The sequence below is a fragment of the Alligator mississippiensis genome, chromosome 1, assembly GCF_030867095.1.
Source record: "Alligator mississippiensis isolate rAllMis1 chromosome 1, rAllMis1, whole genome shotgun sequence".
Taxonomy (NCBI): Eukaryota; Metazoa; Chordata; order Crocodylia; family Alligatoridae; genus Alligator; species Alligator mississippiensis.
Genome location: NC_081824.1, coordinates 196,840,670 through 196,861,971, shown reverse-complemented (window position 1 = coordinate 196,861,971; position 21,302 = coordinate 196,840,670). Strand labels below are relative to the sequence as shown.

At 43.3% G+C, this 21,302-nt stretch overlaps 1 protein-coding gene across 8 annotated transcripts in view; it reads right to left on the bottom strand.

The window, feature by feature from the left end:
* PPM1B (protein phosphatase, Mg2+/Mn2+ dependent 1B) overlaps nucleotides 1-21,302 on the bottom strand; it is a 103,093-nt gene that overhangs the window by 20,710 nt on the left and 61,081 nt on the right. For all 8 annotated transcript variants that reach the window (XM_014598054.3, XM_019483266.2, XM_014598052.3 and 5 more), the window contains one exon: nucleotides 42-153. In XM_014598054.3, coding sequence (XP_014453540.1) covers nucleotides 42-153 — 112 coding nt within the window. The remainder of the gene's footprint in view (nucleotides 1-41; nucleotides 154-21,302) is intronic.

Genomic DNA, 21,302 nt, shown 5'->3' with positions numbered 1-21,302 from the left:
AACAAGGTTAAAGGAAGCCAGGACTACAGTATTGTACTTACTTGCCAGCTAGACCACCCCCTGGTGGTAAATTTGGGATATTCTCCGCAGATAAAATGCGAATTACATGAGCAAGGTCAGGCATTCCTTCCTCTCCTGAATTCTCCATAATTTCTGGTTTAAAAAAAAAAGAAAATATTCTAACCAACAGTAAACACAACTTAACAGTAAAATGCAGGATACTATTACCCTGACAAGAAAAACGACATCACAGAAAATATTTAAGAGTCAAAAAAGGGGGAAAAAAATCTCTTCTTCCCCATTTTATGTACAGTGATTACTTACCAGTAACTGGAGTTCAAGATATATTGTCAATATGCATATACCACAAGGGAGTGGCACATGCATCTTAAGCACTTGAGGTTGGAGACATTGTTGTCCTGCAATATATATACACACACACACTGTGCCTTATACTTTATGCCAAGGACATCCCTCTGCCCATTTTTTTAACAAAAGATATCCAGAATGGCGGGGACTGAGGAAGTGGGGAAGCAGAAGAGAATGCAGGCTATGCACAACAAACAGTGCATCTATAAGAACGCGCAAGAAATTTCTTCCTCTTTCAAGTGTTTTTCCATATGTGGCTGACTTAAAACAGCATTTGATACAGTAAGGGCAGGTCCAAATATGACACAGCATCCACTGTAGAAGCTTCCACAGTGACAATGTTTGGCAAAGATGAATATGGAGCTCCAGGTTGCTGTCTTCCTGAGGTCTGGATTGGAGACGTCCAAAGAGAGGCGACTAAGATTGCTAGGACTCTAGCAGAAAGTTGCAGTCATCATTACTGTAACGCTGTGGCTTACCCTGACACCATCTGAGATCTAGTTAAGCAATCACTGGATACAAGTCACTGTGCCTTTTGATATTTCAGGTCAAATAACTTATAATCAAACAACTTAGGAAATTTTGAAAAAGGCTGAGTTATATGCAGGTAAAAGTCAAGACTCCTCCCCCCCCAGCAAAATCTCAAGCATATGTGGAAATGAGCCAACTCAAATATAAGGTTTTCTGGAAGAATACTGTTAGGGAAAACTACTGAAGTGAAATTGATACCTTTAGCTACAAACTTGGGGTGAGCCTACAGAGAGAGCTTGTCTAGGTAACACATTTCATAGAATCATAGAAAAAGGAGGGCTGGAAGGGACCTCCAAAGGTCATCTAGGCCAACCCCCTGCCTGAAGCAGGATCATCTCTATCCAAGCCATTCTACACAATCCATAAGATAAAATCTACATAAGTAGGGGTGAGACAATCTAAATTGGGGTGAGACAAAGACTTTCTTACAGCATCTCTCACTGCTGATTGGCCAAGAGGCCCCAATCGCACTGGGCCCTGTGCTTTGGGGGGCCCTGTTGACAGTGCTGTACGAACCCCGCTGCGTCCACCACGCGCCACCATTGCCAAGGTCCAGTCAGAGCTAAGGACAGCTCTGACTGGACCTAGGGACCATGGAAAGGCTTACACATGCACTGATGCCCTAAAAGTAACACTGTCAGGAGTCTTGTACTCCTGGTAGGAGGTCAGTCCATGGTGGCAAGGTCAAAGGTGAGGCATCAAACAAAAAGCAATCAAACACAACATAGACATCAATGGTGGAGCAGGTAGATGCAGAAGGTATACATCTCAATGGCTCAATGACAAACAGAAGGAAAGAAAAAAGACTGAGAAATATGTGGTTTGACCCTCCCTTTAACCACCATGTGCGGTGTCTGCCAATGAGTCTGTGGCTCTAGGACAAACCTTCTTAGCCATCAGTGGAATCATCTGCAAGCCTACGAGCCGTGGGAGTGATCAAGCTTGACCATGAAGGAACATCGATGACAAGGACCCATTTTATATTTATGTTTTGGAGTATTCCTCCCGAGGTGTATCACCTTGCATTTGTCAGCAATTAAACTTCATCCTGTTGGCTCCAGCCTAACTTTCTAATCTATCAAGAACCATGCTCACAATCCTTCCCAGTTTTGTGTAACCTGCAAACCTGCCCAATAAGCATCAATAAACACATTGAACAGCACTGGGCTGAGGACTGACCCCTGTGGGATTCCAATCAAAATCTGCCCTTCCGACATAGGCCCATTAAAAATTACCCTTTACTTACAGCTATTCAGCTAGTCATCTGTGCACCGTGTAGTACTTTTATCCAGCCCACATTTCTCCAGTTTATTTATGAGACAGTTGTGTGGGACCTTGTCAAAACCTGCTGAAGTCCAGATACACTACATCCACAGCATTCTCTTCATCCACCCATGAAGATACTTTGAAGAAGGGGATCAAGTTTGACACTATTTGTTTTTCATAGATCCATGCCAGCTGTTTGTGATCTGCCTTTCCTCTTCCAGGTGCTTGCAAAAAGCCTTCCTTAGGATATGCTCCTGTAAGTGAGGTTAACCTGTCTGTAGTTCCCCGGGTCCTCCTTTTTGCCGTTTTAAAAGAAGACTGTGATGTTAGCTCTTCTCCAGTCCTCTGGTAACTGGCCAAGGGCTCCTCTGCCAGTTCTTTCAGCACCCTGGGATGAAGTTCATCTGGCCCTGCTGACTTGAATTCATTCAGACCCAACAAAAGCTCTATCTTCTCATTCAGCTTGCCCCCTTCCTTATCCAGATAATCCCTATCAGGTGTCTGGCAACTTAAATATTTGTAAAGACTGAGGCAAAGTAGCTGTTGAGTACCTCTGCCTTCTTTGCATCTTTGATTAGGAGTTCCCCCTGGCTTGTTAACAGAGGAGCCACAGCTTCTTTGGTTCTTTTCTGGCTAACCTATTTATAGAACTTCTTCTTACCATCTTTAACTTCCTGTGCCCAGTGTGATTCATTCTTTCTTTGCCTTCCTTATTTTGTCCCTTCAGGTTCCTGCTATTTCTTGGTACACTTCTTGGCAACCTGTCCATTCTTCCATTGTGCACACACTTTATTTTTTCACTGAAGCATTTTAGAAGCACCTTGTGCAGCCAGGTTGGTATCCCTTTGTATTAGGACAGTTTGTTTTGGGGTTTTCAATACTGTGCCCTTCAGAAGCTCTTAGCCCTTTGGGGCACCTTTATCCTTCAATCTATCCTCCCATGGCATGCACCATGCCTATTCCTCAAGTTGGATAAAATTTGCCTTTTTAAATCTAGTCCTAAATTTTGCTGACCTCACACTTTTCCTGTCTCAGGATCTAGAATTTTATCATAGTGTGACCACTTCCTCCCAAGTTACCCATCACCTTCACATCCTTCACCAAATCTTCCCTGTTAGTCAGGACAAGATCCAAGACATCCTAGTTGTATCCTTCATTTTCTGGAACAGGAAATTAGCTTTTGAATATACTTCTTGAACACGCGGGTAGCCAGCGACTCCAGCCAGCACTGCACGTTACAGCTAGAAGCACAGCCTGCCCAGCCCACCTCTATCGTGGGGGCTCCATGCAGCACACCTGCAGTTCCTGCACTCAGAAGTGCACATGGGGAAGTCCAATGCTGGAGCCAGCTGCCTTCCCTGTCCCCTGCTGCGCAGGTCCTGGGACTCTGTCAGAAGTGAAAGGGAGCCCCACAATATTGCTATACGTGGCAGATATTTTTTGTTCAGACTGTATAAGGAAACCTGAAGGGGGTGGTGGTGGTGCTTGAAGAATGCCTAATCCAGCTCCTCTTCCTGATTTGGTTGCCTATACTAAATCCCCAATTCATCCTTGTCAAAATGATGGCCGCAGATGGAGTGGCAAGAAGCTTCTTATCGATGTAAACAGCATACCAAGCAAGGGTTGTAGGACTAAAAGCTACTGATCTCCAAGCCACTGTCTCACACTGCACTGACTAAAATGTAGGTACTTTTCCCCAAGAGACTGATCTAAATCCCTGTGCTTTGTATATGCAGCAACCCAACAGTCTGTACACTCTGACCTCACCCTAAGAATCTGGTGGAGTTGCGATGCCTCCCAGCTCTCATACGGATTTAAAAAAAAAAGATTAGTTGAGATTGAGATGCCTAGAAGCTCAAATCTGGGTACACACAGCATCCCAAAACTAAACATTTAAGAATCTTTTCAAGCCTTTTTAACTGAATAGAAACACTTACTGAAACTAGGCATCTCAGCAGATATATGGATGCTGAGTGTTCATTTGTAACTTATGGTATGGACTAGTGCAGGCTTGTCCAACATGCGGCCCACCAAGCCATTTAATTTGGCCCGCGGTGGCGGCAGTGCTGCCACCATGGAGCAGGGAGCCACAGCAGAGGCAGGGCGCAGAGCTACGGCAGTGGTGGCGGCATGGAGCACGGAGTGCAGAGTCGCCGTCACGGAGCGCGGGGTGGCGGCGGTGCCATGGAGCTGCTGAGGCGAAGGGAGGGGAGCTGCTTACCCCCGCAGGGCCCGGTGGAGCGGCCCTACGTGGGAGGGCAAGCAGCAGCCGCTGCCAGCCAGTGCCTGCCTCCTCACCTGCATGCTTGAAGCCAGCCCCGCTGCCCTGCCCTGCCCCACAGCAAGGCGGTGCCTGCTCACTCCCCTGGCCAGCCTCCCCCCGGGCACTGCAGCTCTCTGGGCCCGGTCGCCCACACGCGAGGCCCCAAGGGGGCTGCTTCTCACGTGCTGCTGGGGACAGGAGGAGCCTGGCCGGGTCTGCACTGGCCAGCAGAAGCAGCAGCGGAGCCGTGTGACGCTTGGGATGGGACGAGCCTGCACCAGTCAGTTCCAAGCAGCACACAGCTCCGCCGCCACTTCTGCTGGCTGGTGCAGACCTGGCCGGCCTCCTCCCGTCCCCAGCAGCACATGGGAAGCCGGCTTCAGCTGCATGCTGCTTTTCCTGGATGGTGCCGACCTGGTTCTGCCCAGGCGGGTCCTGCAGCACCATGTCAACCCGGGCATGGCACCGGCAGGCCGGGCGGGCCCCAAGTTAACCCTAGCCTGGTCACACAGCTTCTGCAGCACCAGGTCAACCCGGTTGTAGCCAACCGGCTCTTGCAGCACCATGTCAACCCCTGCAACTTCATTGGTGTCAAAGGTCACGTGACATCACTTCCTGATATGATACCACTTCCTGTGACGTCTTTGAATATGGCTCGCCGGCCCGCTGGGTGATAAAAAGTTCGTGATCTGGCCCCACATTCAAAAAGGTTGGACACCCCTGGACTAGCGTATATCACTTGCTTTCAAAGGAGAGAGGGAACTGCTGCTCAGGAGTGCACAGCAGTTGTTGCAAACATAACTATTATGGCTGCATTATCTTGTGGCGATACAAAGTTAGCTAAACTGATCTAACTTTGACCCTGAGTAAAGCAAGGTTGAATCTGGAGCAGTGTTGCTACACCTATATAACTACAGAACCAGGCAGATTTAACAGTTACAACACTACAGCTTGCATGGCATCTTTGATAGCAATACAACTGTTATGTCTGTCTATACCCTATGCACCTTAATTTCACGTAAGTCCTGTTTAGACACCTATCAGGTCAGTTTAGATAGGGCCCAGGCACAGGTATCACTAAGGAACCAGACCTCAAACCAAAATGAAGATCATTAAGAGCTCAACTAAGATATTCAATACTGCTTAGAAAAATAAGACAGACTGATGTTTCAGGGTGTGTGATGACCTACAACAGGGAGTACATACACTTTGATAGAGCTGAAACAAGTCATCAGGCCTCAACTCTAGCAGGTAATCTAAAAAAGAGTGAAAGAAAACCTTATTTAAAAGAAAAAATGTTAAACACCATCAAGGCCAATAACCGAGACCATTTAGCCTGTCTGACATCTTCCAATATGAATGAAGAAGTCTCCAAAAGATGACAGCAGGCCATTGATCATCAAGAGCTATACAGCATCCAGGCTGTTTGATGTAACATATGAAGTTGCAGATAAGATATTCCACCTCAAGGATGCCCAAATGGAGGCCTGTGGGATATAAGCAGCCCAGAACAAGCCAGCATGTGGTCTGCAGGCTGCATGTGACCTGTGAGCCCTTACAACTGCCTCTCCCACTAGTGTGTAGAGAAGGGCAGGCCAGCAGGGGTGTTTAGACTGGTGCAGCCTGTGTAGCAGAAACCAATTCCAGGGGAGATGCCCTGCAGTGTGACCTGCACAGCAAGCTACCCCTGGCCTGACTGGTGCTGAAGTTGGACAAACCTATTCTACCTTTCTGGAAAATCTGGCTCAGGCTCCTTACTGTCTTGGCCAGGCTGGGACTAGCAGAATTAGTTGTTCACGTCTTCCCTCACCTTTAGCAGTTTTCACAGAATTAAGAGGCAGGAAAATACAGCTAGCCTTTCGATAAGGAAAGAATCAGGCAATGAGCCTAGGCTGAGCCTTCTCCTAGAGCAGAAGTTCCGTAGTCCTTTTTATTAAAAACTAAAGCAAAAATGTCAATAGCTGGATGATGCTAGCCCAGGGGCGGGCAAAATACAGCCCACCAAGCCATTCTATCTAGCTTGCGGGGCCCCTAAAAAATTTAGAAAATTAATATTTATCTGCCCCAGCCTGCCTGTGAAAGATGACAGGAGTCAGGGGCAGTAGAACCCAGGGGAAGCCACAGCAGGACTCTGAACAGCTAAGCCAGCCTGGCCCCACCCAGCCAGCCAGAGGCTTCTGGCCAGGGACCATGGGGCTGTTTGTGCCTGCTTGCACCTGAGCAGGAAATTCAGGTAAAAAAAAGGGGGAGGGGGACGAGGAAGGGGAGGACCGTGGAGTGATCACCCCAGTCCTCTGGGCTGGGCCGGGCTGGCTCCTGCTGAGTCCCATGGTCTGGCCATGAAGACAGGAGCCACATGGTGCAGAGCAGCTGGCGGGAAGGCAAGGAAGTGGGGAAAGCGGCAGTGGGGGCGTGGGGAGTGGAAGTGAGTGGGTATGCGGGAGCTTTGGCTCATCTGCTGTGGCTCTGACTCTGGCCCTAAGCTTGGATTGGGGGCAGAGCCAGACCTGCAACAGCCTCCTGCCCCCCCCACAAACCCCTTCCCTACCTCATGTCAGGCACAGCTCAGCTCTGGCTGGACCTGGGGTCTTTCCCACTGCAGAACACAAAAACTCCTTCCCCTACCCAGTCAAACTGCAGCGCAGACACTGGTGCATTAGCTGCCCAACCAATCAGCAGCACTTCCACTGTTGCGTAGCCAGGCAAAGACTGACCTTCCACTTGCTGTGCTCAGGAACAGATAAGCCAGAGCAACATCTGACAGTAAGGCGAGAAGGAAGGGAAGAAGCAGAGTCTGGGGGGAGCAGGGGAAGTAGAGGCATGCGTATGGTGCGGGGTGTGTGGTAGAGTTGTGAGGGGATGTGGCCATGTTGGGGGGGGTATACATGTGGGGGGTTGTGGGGGCAGGGTGTTAGTGTGTGCAGTTTGTGGGGTATGCAGGAGGATAGGGGCATGTGGGGACTCCCTACACACTCCGTCCCATGGCGCACAGACTCCACTATGAGCAGCAGCATATGAGGGCAGCCAGTGACTCCAGCCAGCGCTGGGCGTTGCAGCTAGAAGCACAGCCTGCCCTGCCCACTTCTATTGTGGGGGCTCCACACAGCATGCCTACAGCTCCTGCACTCGGGAGTGCACAAGGTGGAGCTGGCTGCCTTCCCTGCCCCCTGCTGCACAGGTCCTGGGACTCTGTCAGAAGTAAAGGGGAGCCCCACAATATTGCTGTATGTGGCAGATATTTTTTGTTCAGACTGTACAAGGAAACCTGAAAGGGGGGGGGGTGTTAGGATTTATAGGTTGAAGTCCTACTAAGCACTGAACTTTAAAGAGACTGAGAGGTCTCTGAAAGCTAAAGTGGTATCATGGATCAGAGAGATCATCAGAGAAATCAGGGGAGTGTCACTTCACCTAGAAACCTGGAATTGGTAAAACATTGAAAACACTCTTCAGCTTGCACATGTTTGTGGTTTCTCAAAAATAAATTACTGCCAAGGCCTACTATAATAGGTGGCAAATCTCTGTAAAAATATATCTTTTAAAAGTCCAACACTAATCTCTAAAAGAGAAAAATTTATATATACCTCTGTTCAGGCAAGATTACCCAGAAGTAGCCCCAAAAAAAATCACAGAGGGTCACTCTATAAGAACAGAAGAAAGGGCAGGGTAGTACCTTAAGGACTACTTCGTTCAGAGAGGCATAAGCTTTCATAGACAAACTACATGTTGGCATGTAATGAAGTAGATGGTCACCCGTGAAAGCTTATGCCTCTCTGAACCAACTAAATCCTTAAGGTGCCAGCCTGCCTGCCTTCTGCCCAACTCCAAACTAACACAGTTAACTACCTAAGGACAGAAAAGACAATATGCAAGAGGACAAGATACCAATAATTACTTGGTTAACTCAAGTGGCAGAGGTATATGATAGAAGTACTTCCCCTCAGCTTAAGGTCACCCCAGATAACCTAAACCATATGAACCATCTTTCCTGATCTATATCATCTTTTGTGCCCACACCAAAGCTATCCACATTGTGTTACAAGTCAAGAACAGCACTAAGATGTATCCCAGTTTTCCAGCAGAGCCCTTCAAGTAATCCAGTGTGCAGAGTCCTTCTCTCCTTCCAGCTATGTATTTATGGGTAGTAAAGAGGGGAAATGGGGTACATAAGAGCCAAAAAGAGGTATAGAGAAATGTGGGACTGCTCCTTGCAGAAACTAAAGAACCAGAAAGGCTAGGAGATAGGTAGGGACAAGGTCCACCTCATACCTGGTTCATCAGAATTTCTAGTCAAAGGGCTAACCATCACTATGGCTTGCACTTAAGAGTTAAGGTATAAAAGATTACCATGTATGAACTTGAGGATTACCTTAAAGGTGAACCTCAGCTTTAAGTGTAAAGATAACTTATAGATTCCAGACCGTTGATGACCTGTCTGGATCACCACGATGCCACACAACATAATTTGTTTCCAGTTAGTCTTTCTTCTCATCTCCACAGCCCCAAACACCTAAGATGTTATCTACAAATAACTACCATTAGAAAACAAACCATGAAGTTTGTAAAATCAAACACTAACAAGTAAGGAAACGCCACAATTGAGACTGCCTGGTTAATTTTAATCCCTGCCTTCTCCCCCCGCCTCCATGTATGTATTATTATACCACTGACTGCAAGTTCCCATGCTACTTTTTACCCCAGAGGACCCCTACCTCACTCAGCATACAGGAAAGAACTGGTCTGGGAAAATCAGTGTTGTGTGAAGACTTTTTTTTAGGATTCCTGCTTCACTTGTTGCAAAAGCTAGGTGTAGAACAAATTAAGCAGGGAACTGCAGGAAGAGAAACGATTGTCTCATGATTAGGGCAGCTGAATGTTCCCCTGGAGAAATGAATTTCAGCTGTCAAAGAATTTGTGTCTAGTTAGACGGGTCATTTAAACTAAACTTCAGTCACTAATCGATTGCTCCTCATTTTCTAGTTGCCCCATGGAATCCAAGAGAGTCCGATGAGCTGAACAGTCAGAACTGCAACCCAAGTTAGTGGAACAACCCAACTTAGTTTTCTGAACAGAGTTTTTATCAGCATTCTTGCCAAAGTCTCTTCAAAAACAGGTTTCAATCGTTTCAAATTGGGCATCCAAAACCAGCGAAGATTTTTGCCCTTAATCTTGTGCCTCAATTCACAAACTGATAAACTTGGATAACAACTCCCATTCATCTTACAGAACTGCTTGAAAAATGATTAAGTTTTATATTTGAAGCACTCAGCAGCAAGTGTGAATCATACCAAGGTCTGCAATAATTCTGTCTTTAGTACAGGTTCACCAATAAAGATTTTTGGGCTGATACTGATGGCCGATTATTGGCCAGTCAATAATTAGAAGAAATCAAAATCTTCTAATTAAAAGAAATCAAACCTTACTCATGAAGATCCTAGTAAAATTAATTTCCTACTGCTACCTTCCCCGCTGTTGATTTGAATAATATAATCCACAATATTTAGTATGTGAAACATTTTCCATCCCACAGGCAGCTCAGCATTGGTAAATCTAAGAAAAGGAAAATTTAAAAAGGAAGCATCAACATCTGTTAACCTACAATACATGAACAAGCTCTAGTTTTATGATTGCCAAATTCAAGCTACAGAAAATAGCTGTGCATACAGATTTTGAAAAGATGTGATTTATTAAATAGCAGAACTACTTAACAAACATAAATATATAGCTGCATTACAATCTGATAAATGACTTTGTAAGGTAATATCCTACTCAGTTGTTCTTGTGTATATTAAAAATAGGATCTAAAATCTCTTGCAGAGCCAACATACCTCAGGCTGAGAGATTTGGAAGGTATTATGATTATGACTCATGCCATACCTAGAGAGGTTGTGGAATCCCTATGCTTGGAAGTTTTTAAGACCAGGTTAGGTTAAACTTCCTGAGGTCCCTTCCAGCCTTACTTTTATAAGGGCTCTGGCAGATGTTATATTGTCAATGTGATTAACATGTTAATCGTGCCATACATTGCAACAGGCCACATGTTCAGCCAATTCATGGCACCATTAAATGGCAAACCAGCCACAAAGATGTTTCACATATAAATACACATCTATGAAACACCCTTTTGACTGGTTTGTATGGCACCTTAAATTAAATGCATGGTATACATCTTAGACCTGGGGCTGTCCCCACCAATGTTGACAATCACCTAACAATCAGGCTGGGGAATTTTATGTCCTGTCCCAAACAGTGTGCATCGTGCCATGCACATTTAAAAAGCAGTTATGTGAAATAAAAACGTCTGCTAGTCTTGAAAACCATTTTTAAAAACAAAAGGATGTGAAAATAGTCTTTAAATTCAGACTCTGCCTCCACCTTCAGCTTGTGTAAAGGTTTATTAAGAGGGAACATGATAGCAGCCTTTGAATATCTGAAAGGCTGTCATAAAGAAGGAACACACCTAGTCTCTTTTGCTGCAAAAGCAATGACTTAAAATAGCAGCAAAGCAGGTTTAGACTGGATACCAGGAAAGGCCTCTTCACTGTTAGAACACTGAGTCAGTGGAACAGATTCCCAAAGGAAGTTGTGGCACCTCCATCACTGGAAGTCTTCAAGAAGAGGTTGGATAAACACTGCTCAGGGATGATCTAAGAGCAGCTAAGAACTATGCTATAGGCATTTTCTGGGCTTTGCTGATTGTCACATGGGACAAGGAGGGAATTTTTTACTTCACCTTCCTCAGAAGCACTGGGCGACTGCCAACGCTGGGGATTTTGAGTGGGGCGTACCAGCATTCCTGTTTAGACTAAAATCCCGATGTTCCTAACTAGAGGGTCTTCCCTTCTGCTCAATGTTAAAGGGACTGCCGCATTTGGAGTCAGGAAAGAATTTTACCCTACACCCAAATTAGTATGGAATGTGAGGGTTTTTGCCTTCCTCTGTAGCAGGGGGTCTGGTCCTCTTCCTTGGATCTCTTGAACCTTTTTTAACAACCCCTTCAAACAGCAGGACACCAACCACCACTGTTCCCCTGCTGTACCTGTGGCAGGTTAAGGTGCTATGCCTTGTAGTTGTCTGTAGTTTGAATAATTGTTTAGACAAGGATTTCTATGGGCTACTTTGGATAGGGATGATCTTGCCACAGGCAGGGGGTTGGTTGGACTAGATGACCTCCAGAGGGCCCTTCAAGCCCTACTTTTTACGATTATAACATTATATTAAAAGTTAAGAAAATACTTGTTTCGATTTAAATAATCAGATACTTATTCAAGCAGCACTGCCATCAATCCTCCCAGTCCCATCAACTGCTGCGGCACAAGTGCAGCTACCAGCTGATGGGGAACTGTGCCAGGGCTGGGACTGAGCCCAGGCATCTGGGAGCTGTGCCTCTGCCACCACTACTATTCCCCACACCTCAGATGCAGCACAGGTGCAGCATTCAGTTGTGAGGAACTGAGCCAGGGCCAAGCAACAAGAAGCTGAGTCTGCACTGCCACTGCTTCTCCCCACATAACAGTTGAACTGCAGGAGCAGTGTGGAAGCTGCCTCACTCAGTTCCTACCAGCTGGAAGTTGTGCCTGTGCTGTAGGCAGGAGCAGGAGAGGAAAGGGCATGGCAGGTAGAAGCAGTGGTGATGTGATCATAGCTTCCACCTGACCCTAGCACAGCTCCTCAATGCCCAGCCCCCCCAACTCCACTGGCCAGATCCAGCCTGTGGGCCATGTGTTGGTGACCCCTGGTCTAGAAAATATACTCAAACCCTTTCTAAGGCCTGGCTGTAGGCCTTACTAAAACATGGTGTTACCTAGAAAGGTAACCAGATCAGGACAGACCAAAATGGGGCAAGTTCTCGACTCCTGGAGCGCTCACAAACAACACTCTGCTAACATCTTTAATTTAAAAAAAGATGGTCCACCTGGAACACCTTTACTAACCTGTAGTTTTACTATTGTGCACATAATTTCCATCTATACAGGTCACAATGCTTTACGAAGATTAAAGCCACGTCTGAACATACTAGTTGGTGTCCTGAAAGCTAATTAGCATGCCACTTTACCTGGCTTATTTGTTGTACTCATTCAAAGTTAGCTCTGGTGTTTCTGCAAAGTACTACATTGTGCCATGTAAGCACACAGAGAAGGGAGATGAAACATTGCCATATAAATCTGTATATTGCCATAGAAATGGCTGAAGACTGTTTCATAAAATGTATCATAGCAGAGAAAAAGAGTTTCCACATCATGGAAAGCATAAACAATAATACAACATACTACACTAATGAAGCCAATAGGAAACAAGTTTGAGAGCAATATTAAAGTCATGCACAACTGTCCCCATCTAGGAGAAACACTCCCTTTCTTTCATTTTGAAAAACCAGTTTTCTGCCTGCTATGATGTCTCTCCAAATTACTCAAAGTATTCCAATAAAACTGAGTCATATTTACTTGTGTTCCTATTTCTCTCCATATGATCCATCCGGAGCTTTTAGAAAAAGTATGGCTGATGCATGGAGCCATTTATAAGAAATTAACAACATTGAAAATTTAGACAGTTACTGACCCAAAGTGATGTGCTATTTACTTATCACCTGTCTACCCACATGGCTTAGATTGTTTTCTGAATGTACCACTCATAGATTTCTTCAACCCGGAGATACAATTATGTTCACTGTCAGATAAATTAATTATTGACCTTGAGCCATCAAGTGCAACCTCTCAAATATATTTCAGAACTAATCTTGTGACTGATGCCTTTGGAATGTGGTGGTACACTTTGTAGATGATGTCAAGATCCAAAACTAGCTATGTAAGAGTTAGACTATATCATCCCTTTAAAAAAACAAGCTTCACAGACCTAGCCAATGAGTGACTTCTAAACAGTACTTAAAAAAAAATAACTTGAGAAAGGCATATAAAAAAAAATTAAAGCAGCATACAGTCAATGACTTGTACTAGTAAATCTTAAATTAATTTGATTTTAAAACTTGATGTTCCGTATTGCTTAACAATATGAACAAATCTAACAAACATCCTACTTTTATCTCAAAATACAAGATTATCTTCACATCGCTATTCTGTGTACTATATACACTCCAGTGTACAAGCAGGTAAATTTTTATATTAAACCTAACTAAAATATCCCGTGAAACTTCATACAGAAATTTTTCAGAAGAATGTCATCTCTATTAAGACTAAGTTACTGGAAATGGAAATTGCCGATTCAACTACCTTGATAATTAAGAAAATCTCTCAGTCAACTACTCTACTAAGGTTCTGAAATGCAGAACAGGACAAGTTTTCTAATTAAAAGCACTTTTACTGAAAGGCACCCATATGTCAAATACAATAACAATCATTTGATATTTTCACAGCCTGTTAAGAATTGCAGTTTGAGAGCTAAACAAAAAGTTCGTATTTTAGTTATTTAGAACAGTTTCATCTTTCTGTTCCCCACTCTGTCTCTCTCAAACCCTTAACATCGGTATTTCATAAACAATTTCATAGCTAAAGGTGAATCATTCTTACTTGGCATAAGGAAACATACATGAAAACGTACTGCTTTTAACTTCTCTGTTGAACACATATAGTGTTTGAGTAGGCAACATATATGTTCCATCCTGGATGTCAATGGTAGTTTCCACCCAACATTTTGGGTAAATAAGGGTTTTTTGTTGTTGTTTAAATTAACACATTCTTGCCATTATATTGGCAAGTATATTCATACTATTAATTATATTCATACTATTGCTATGAAAAGTACATTAATAAAGTTACTCATGTGATTAGAAAAAGATTATATGCATAATTTTCTTTTTGCATCTACCTGACAGGGGGAAAACAAAAATAAGGAATTTTAAAAAAAATCATTCTAGAAGCTCAACTTTCATCTCTCCCTATACTAAGTTTCATTCTTTCCTTTTATTAGATTTATTCAATTCCTTTTCTTTTGAAACTCATGAGCTCTACAGCCAGGATAGCATCTCTTTTTAACCTTTCTTGTTTCATTCTTTTTATTACTATTCCTTTGAGTAGCATGGCCTCCCTTCAGCTGTTTTTTGGGGGGGTTGGGAGGAAGGGGGATGGGGCAGAAGGGGGGAAGGCTCAGCAGTTACCATGCTCTATCTTTTCTCATGAGCTCACCCTTAGCTCCGATCCATTCCACTCATTCATCCTCTCTCCAAATACTACTACTTACCTAATCTGGTCCTCTTACAGAACCCTCAGACCCATCGTCTTTTCCTTTCCACCATTTTGTTTCCACCTCCCAGCTATATGGCATAAACTTTCCCATACCTTCTCCATTCTCTAGTTAGGACAACATCTGCTGTAAGAAATCCCTCCAGTCAGTCAAAGTCACAATGAGTAAATACATTCCTTAACCCACCTCTGACATCACCTCTGCTCCCAGCTACGAAGAGGCTGAACAGTAGCTAAATGGGACCAAATACTTCTGTGAATGAGAAATCAAAGATAGAGGCTGAAGTCATTAGCAGAAGCTCTAATTGCAGCTAAACGTTCTTCTCTGGTGGTTGATTTCTGTTGTCCAACCATTTTCTCTGAGTGAAGGTATCTAAGCATATATGTCAGGATGTAATTATCCTGTCCCTACGTTTGCCTCAAAACCATAGGAGGGTGCTCCTATGCATCAGTTGGCTAAAATAAGTACCTTGGACAGGTTTACAAGACCTTGTATATGCACAGAATACAAAAGTCATCATAATCATTTTGCTCAACTGTTCATTCCAATTATATGCACATTCTGTACTTCCCAACTTTTGAAAAATCTGATTCATAGCAAGTAAATCCTCAAGTCTTTTGTAACAAATCACCTTTAATTTATCTGTCTGTATGTCTATTTTTGTGACTCATCTAGTCCTGGATGACTTTCCTTTCATTGGTTGAATCTGCTTGGGAACACAAGGAGATTATTTTCTTGACAAACTGATTCCTGGTATATTAGTAGAACACAAAAAATCCACTGTACTGGGAACAAACGGAAGTTTTCCATAGCAAGTAGCATCTACAACTCCTACTAGATCCAACCTTTGATTTTCAAGTGTTTAGTTCTTCTGGCTGTAAAAGTAAACTTCCGAATCATCTGCAGCACTGTCTTCATAAAGTTGCAAAGAAAAAGCTCACAGATTAAGTGGCAGCACTTTCAACTGCCATAGCAATTAATGCTACCACTACTTTCCCACCACCAAATTTCCAGACTTGTGGAGAGCCCTACAGACCAGATGATACTGCTTCAACAGCCAGATCCAGTCTGTGGGCTATATCTTGGTCATCCTCGTACTACACGATCACCACTTTCCTCTAATGCTAAAAACCTTATGCAGAGAATTTCTATCAATTAACAATTTATTTTGATAAGGTCAATTATAGTTCACTCTTTGAAGCCCTAATCTAGCAAAGCACTTAAACCAGGGGTGGTCAAAATGCGGCCTGTGGGCCAGGTGCAGTCCACCAGGCCACTATCTAGCCCGAGGGGCCCCTAAAAAAAATTTAGAAAATTATATTCATCTGCCCTTGACTGCCTGTCATGTGGCCCACGATAGCTTGCCAAAACTCAGTATTCAACCCTCTGCCCAAAATAATTGCCTGCCCCTGACTTAAACACAACCTAACTTTCAACACCTGCCTAAATACCTTACTAAACCGAAGTCTGAGATTAATCACTACCAGAAGCATAACTAACAGCCAGTGAACAGGGCATGAACCCCAGGCACTCAGTAAAGGGGGCACAGCAGCAGAGACCATGGGGAAAAAAAACCACATGAGGCTCCAGCTGTGGGAGATGCTGCTGCTGTAAGGTGAAGTATCAGCATGGCCACAAGCAAGGGGATTTAACCCCCTCTCTCAGCCCCACAGCTGTTGGTACCTCCCTTCATAGCAGCAGTTATTTCTTACGGCTCCAGGGCATGATCACTACCATGTTGTTTCTGATCACTCCAGCAACTATAGTCTATAGACAATACACTCCAGTCCAGTGAATCTCAACCAAGGGGGGCACAGCATCCTCTGGAACCATGAAATCCTTTTTTGGGTGATGCACAACATTAGTAGTATTGAGCATATAAACATGACTTGCAAGATTAATTCAGCAATTTCAAATAGGACTACATGGTGTCAAAAATATTCTGACCTGTCATGGTCCTTCTAATGCAAAGAATTCAGAAAAAGATTGCTTCAATATTTTTCCATAATCAAGAAATGAGTGAAAACTAAAAGCTGGCATTTTCCAAGAGGTGCCTCAAGTCTAACGAGGTTGAGAAGCACTGCTCTAGTCAAAGGTCACTGAGCATTTTACAGAATAAATTCCATCAAGAATATATTGAAGAAAACACAGATTCAACTAGCAGAAGCCACCCTAAACACTGGGTTAAACGGCAATCTCAAAATCAGCAACAACTCTCAGATGAAAGGTTTAACTGCAAAGTCTATTAGAATGCAAAGTCAGCTAAAAGCCCCTTTAAATGGTGCCCATTCATTAACTCTACCCAAAACAGTGCACAAAATATTAATACAGCATCAGATAAGGAATGAATGTTCTAAAGAAAAGCAACACTGCTCAATTAAATCTCTCAATACTCAACCCAAACTTAACATCAATCTTCTCACCAAGGACTACATGCGTGTCACAAGGGACAATTTAAAAACAAATTATCCAAATGCAAGAAATATGCAATGGAGGCAAACCATTTCTCACAGAAGCACTGTCTCCATTCTTGATCAACCAAATGGTTTAAAGTATTTTATTCGAGATTTCCCAAATTTGGTTTTGTCCTATAAATACTTGATACACAAGCTTAAATGATAAAACTACAGACCCTCATTCTTTTTGCCTAGTCACTTAATAAAAAATAGACATTTGCCAAAATGCCATAGATTCAATAAATTTATTGAGAAAAAAAGGAAATATATGGAGAAAATGAGTAGGGAAAACTGAGTTCTTCTGCATTCTCTTCCATTTTCTTTATTTTCTTCTAGTCCTGATAAAAATTCTTGAATACTCTAACTCTCAATCCTTGTCAAGTATTTGTCACTTAAAGGTCTTACACTTTATCCAACGTACAGAACACTGAATGACAGGGGGAACTCCTGTGGGAAAATCAAAAGCAGCTGAAATATGACTGACAAGTTGCACAAGAAATTTATTTCTGCTGAATATTTCGTACTCAGGATGAAAGGACTACTTCTTTGTTATATCTAATCGTATTGCTTTGATTTTAAATAGTATTTTGATTTTAAATAAACTACAATAAAAGTGTATGGATCCAATGCTGAGAACCCCTGACAATGTTTTAAATGCACTAAATAAACCTATCAGCTCAAATCAAACAATCAAGAAATAGCATTAAAAACCCAATAACCAACTCAAATTGTTCATGTAATACCCTGTTTCACATGCTATCCATATCCAAAGAGACATAAGAGAAGTGCCACTTACATACAGCGCACTCTGATAGCTAACGAACACATACTGTTACAGGTCTGAAGAGAATAAATGTTTGAAAAGCCAACTCCCAGGTATAAAGCATCTTGCCAAGCATTTCTTCTCTCATAATGAAAGCTCAGGCATCTCCAGTGACTTCAATTACGGCAATATGTCACAGGGAGGGAGAGCTCGTCTCTTAAGACTGATTCCCCTAACCCATTTAAATTTTTACAGGTCAAAAGCAACAAGAAACTAGGGCAAATTGTACAGCAGTTTTGATAAGCTTCTGACAAGGGAAAAATGCTCAGCAATGCTCACTGGCTACATTTCTCCAAACAGAAATAAGTAGCAGCCCCAGGGAGTAGTCCAGTTTTATAGGAATCTAATCTTGATACAACAAACTCATGAACAACAGGTGCAAGAAACAGGTTAAAAAAAAACAGGGAAAATATTTTACCTATCAATAATCAGGAAGTACTATTAGCAGCCTGCCCAGACCCCAATTTATCACATCTGGTCAACATCATTCCTTCCTTTCCAGTTGCTTATGTTAGCCAACCTCAGTAACTCCTGCATTCAGATTTCAGACAGCTTACCAGATGCTAAGGAATGAAATCATCAGCTCCAGCTGTATCAGTGAAAATACAGACATTGCAATGCATGCCACCTTCATAGTCCTCTTCAGAATCTCACACACATGTTAAACAAGACAAGCGACAAAAAAGCAGCCAAAAGAAACCCAAAAAGAGAACGCACTCGGGGGGGCATCCACACATGCAGGCATGCGAGCTTGCAGCAGCTCAAATAGAAGCGGTGCAAATTTGAGCCAGGGCTTCTTGCCTTGGTGGATGTGCCCGGACATGTACTTTGGTGTGGGGCCCCACGAGGCCCCAGTGGCCCCAACGGTAGCTGCTACTGCCAGTGAATGCAGGGGTTTTTTTTTTAACTGACGGGATGTTGGGGCAGTGATCAGAGGAGCTCAGGGGGCGGGGGGGGACTAGGCCGGGCAAGGCAGCCATCGGGAGGGTTCAGAGGGCAGGCAGGACAGTGATCCGGGGGCTGGGGGAGCAGGTGGGGCCGGCAGGTTCCCCCCCATGGTCCCTTCCCCCAGCCCCCTCCACTCCCTACTTACTGGGGGAAACCCGGCTCCAGCTCCCTGCCCTTGGCACACTGCTTCCCCTGCATGGGCAGGCAGTGTGCTTCAGAACTGGGGAGAGGGCACTTCAGCACAGGGGTGGGGCAAAAGATGCTCTGGCTGGCTACCAGAGTGTCTCTGTGGAAGACTGAGCCTCCAGTTGCCTCAGGGCACAGTCCAAGACTGTGCCCTGCCTGCCCTACTTATGTTTCCCCCCATAGGTTTTGGGGGGTTTTTTGTTGGTTTTTTTTTTATCCCAGGGGTCTAAATCTTGCCCCCGCACTGCATATTGTAGTGCAGGGAATGTTTTTTCCTTCCCTGGAAGGGAATCTCTGGGATGCTACAGATTAACAGAAGGTACCAAGCAATTCAAACAAACACATGTGCCTACATCTGTAATAATATTTGAATTTGACACGTTTCAACTTTAAGGAGAAAAGTTATACTCTTGGGCTGATACACACCTTCAGTCGTCCATAATTTTTAAAGCCTTAGCAAAACATTTTTCACTAAGAATTATTTGTGTGTGTATTACCAATTTTTAAACCTAACACTGTTTAAGTAATTTATATATCAAAAAAGAATTAAGTATGAAAATCTCATTCTTTATTCTGTAACCATAAAATTAAATGCTTTAACTCAAAATTTTAACCACCTTAACAATCAGTCATGATGAAACATACTCCAAAGAGAGAATAGGATGAAAGAACCTTCTTCATTAAAGAGATTTTTTTGTTTGTTTTACCAACACACTCAATATGAAATAATGGCAAACTGTTTAGACCAGTGTTTATCAACAAAGGTGCTACAGCACCGAGATCCTTTTAACATGCCACGGGGCACCGTGCAGTATTAGCATCATTGGTGTACAAACACCTACACATGAGCCACATCTACACAAGACACTTATTATGGAGCAGAATAATTAGTTTTGCAGTAAATGTAACATATCTACATGTGCATCCCTATTAGGCTGGAGTAAACTAATTCACTCTGCAGTAGAGTACTTGTAAATACAAGTACTATCCTGTTGTGGAGATTTGTTTGTTTGTCTTTTGCTCTGCAGCAGTGCGCCTGTAGATGCCAAGGAGGCTGGCTGAGCAATGAGGGTGTTTCAGTGCAGGGGCTGCCCGCTGCTGAGCCCTGCTCTGAAGCTCCTTCGTGCCCCAACCAGCCCCTTTTGCAGCATGTTGAGCCAGGGGGAGCAGCCCTAGGCTGGCAGGCTGACCCCCAGGGCCCCTTGCAAGCCAGAGCTTCTCTGACCCAGCTCAATGTGCTATGGTCCAGAGCACACGTTCAAACAGCATGCCCAGGAGCAACAAACTCCGGAGCAATCAGGTCTCGAGATTTTGCTTTGCATTAATTACATGTGTTGATGTACCCACGGTTAACAAGATAAACCCAGAGATTTGAAATAGAAATGTGGAGTGTCAAAAACACTCTGACCTGTTATGGGTGCACACAGTTCTTTGCAAAAGAATAACTGCTTTAGTATTTTGCCATAGTCCAAGAGAGTAAAAGCTAATAGCTAGCATTAGGCATCTTGAGTCTGACGTTGAGAATCGCTGGTTTAGACACTCTACCTTTCATTTGTTGTACAGGAAAAACGCTAATATTCCAAATTTTTGAAGATATAAAACTCATTTGAGCCACTCAAACATTGCTTTTGGTGCAAAACTAATGGAAATGACCAAACTATACATAGCCTACTATAATGTGACTGATACGATATACACGATATAAGCAGAAGAATAACATCTTGCGTGTAAATGGTCCTACCAACAGAAGGAAGGTAACAATATGCAGCCTAATAATTGTGTTGAATACTCAACGGATGAAAAATGTATGGGGCATCAAAAAATGGGAAGAAGAAAATTAGAGCATTATTTATTCAGTACAATTTTTCAAACACTGTCTTCAGTAGTATGCATATTTCAAATATAATAGGCCATATGCAAGAATTTCATCACCAGCAAATTCAATGAAAAATGTAAAAATCAGGTGAAGAATCAGTGTTTAGATCAGGAAGTTAAGAAAACATTTCCCTAGCAAAAATAGATATCAAAACTTTTACCACAACTTTACTGACCTAAGGTAAACAGTAGTATGAAACCTACGGTTAAACTTGGTTAGACAAATATAGACAATGGATGCTAACCAAAATGAAAAGTAATTAAATGGTTATCATTTAAGTCAGGATCAACCAAACCCATCCTACCTGTTACTATGAAAAAACCACACAGAATTGAACCCTCATATTAAATAAGTTTGGCCATTGTTATTTAGAACTACTAATAGTGCTTA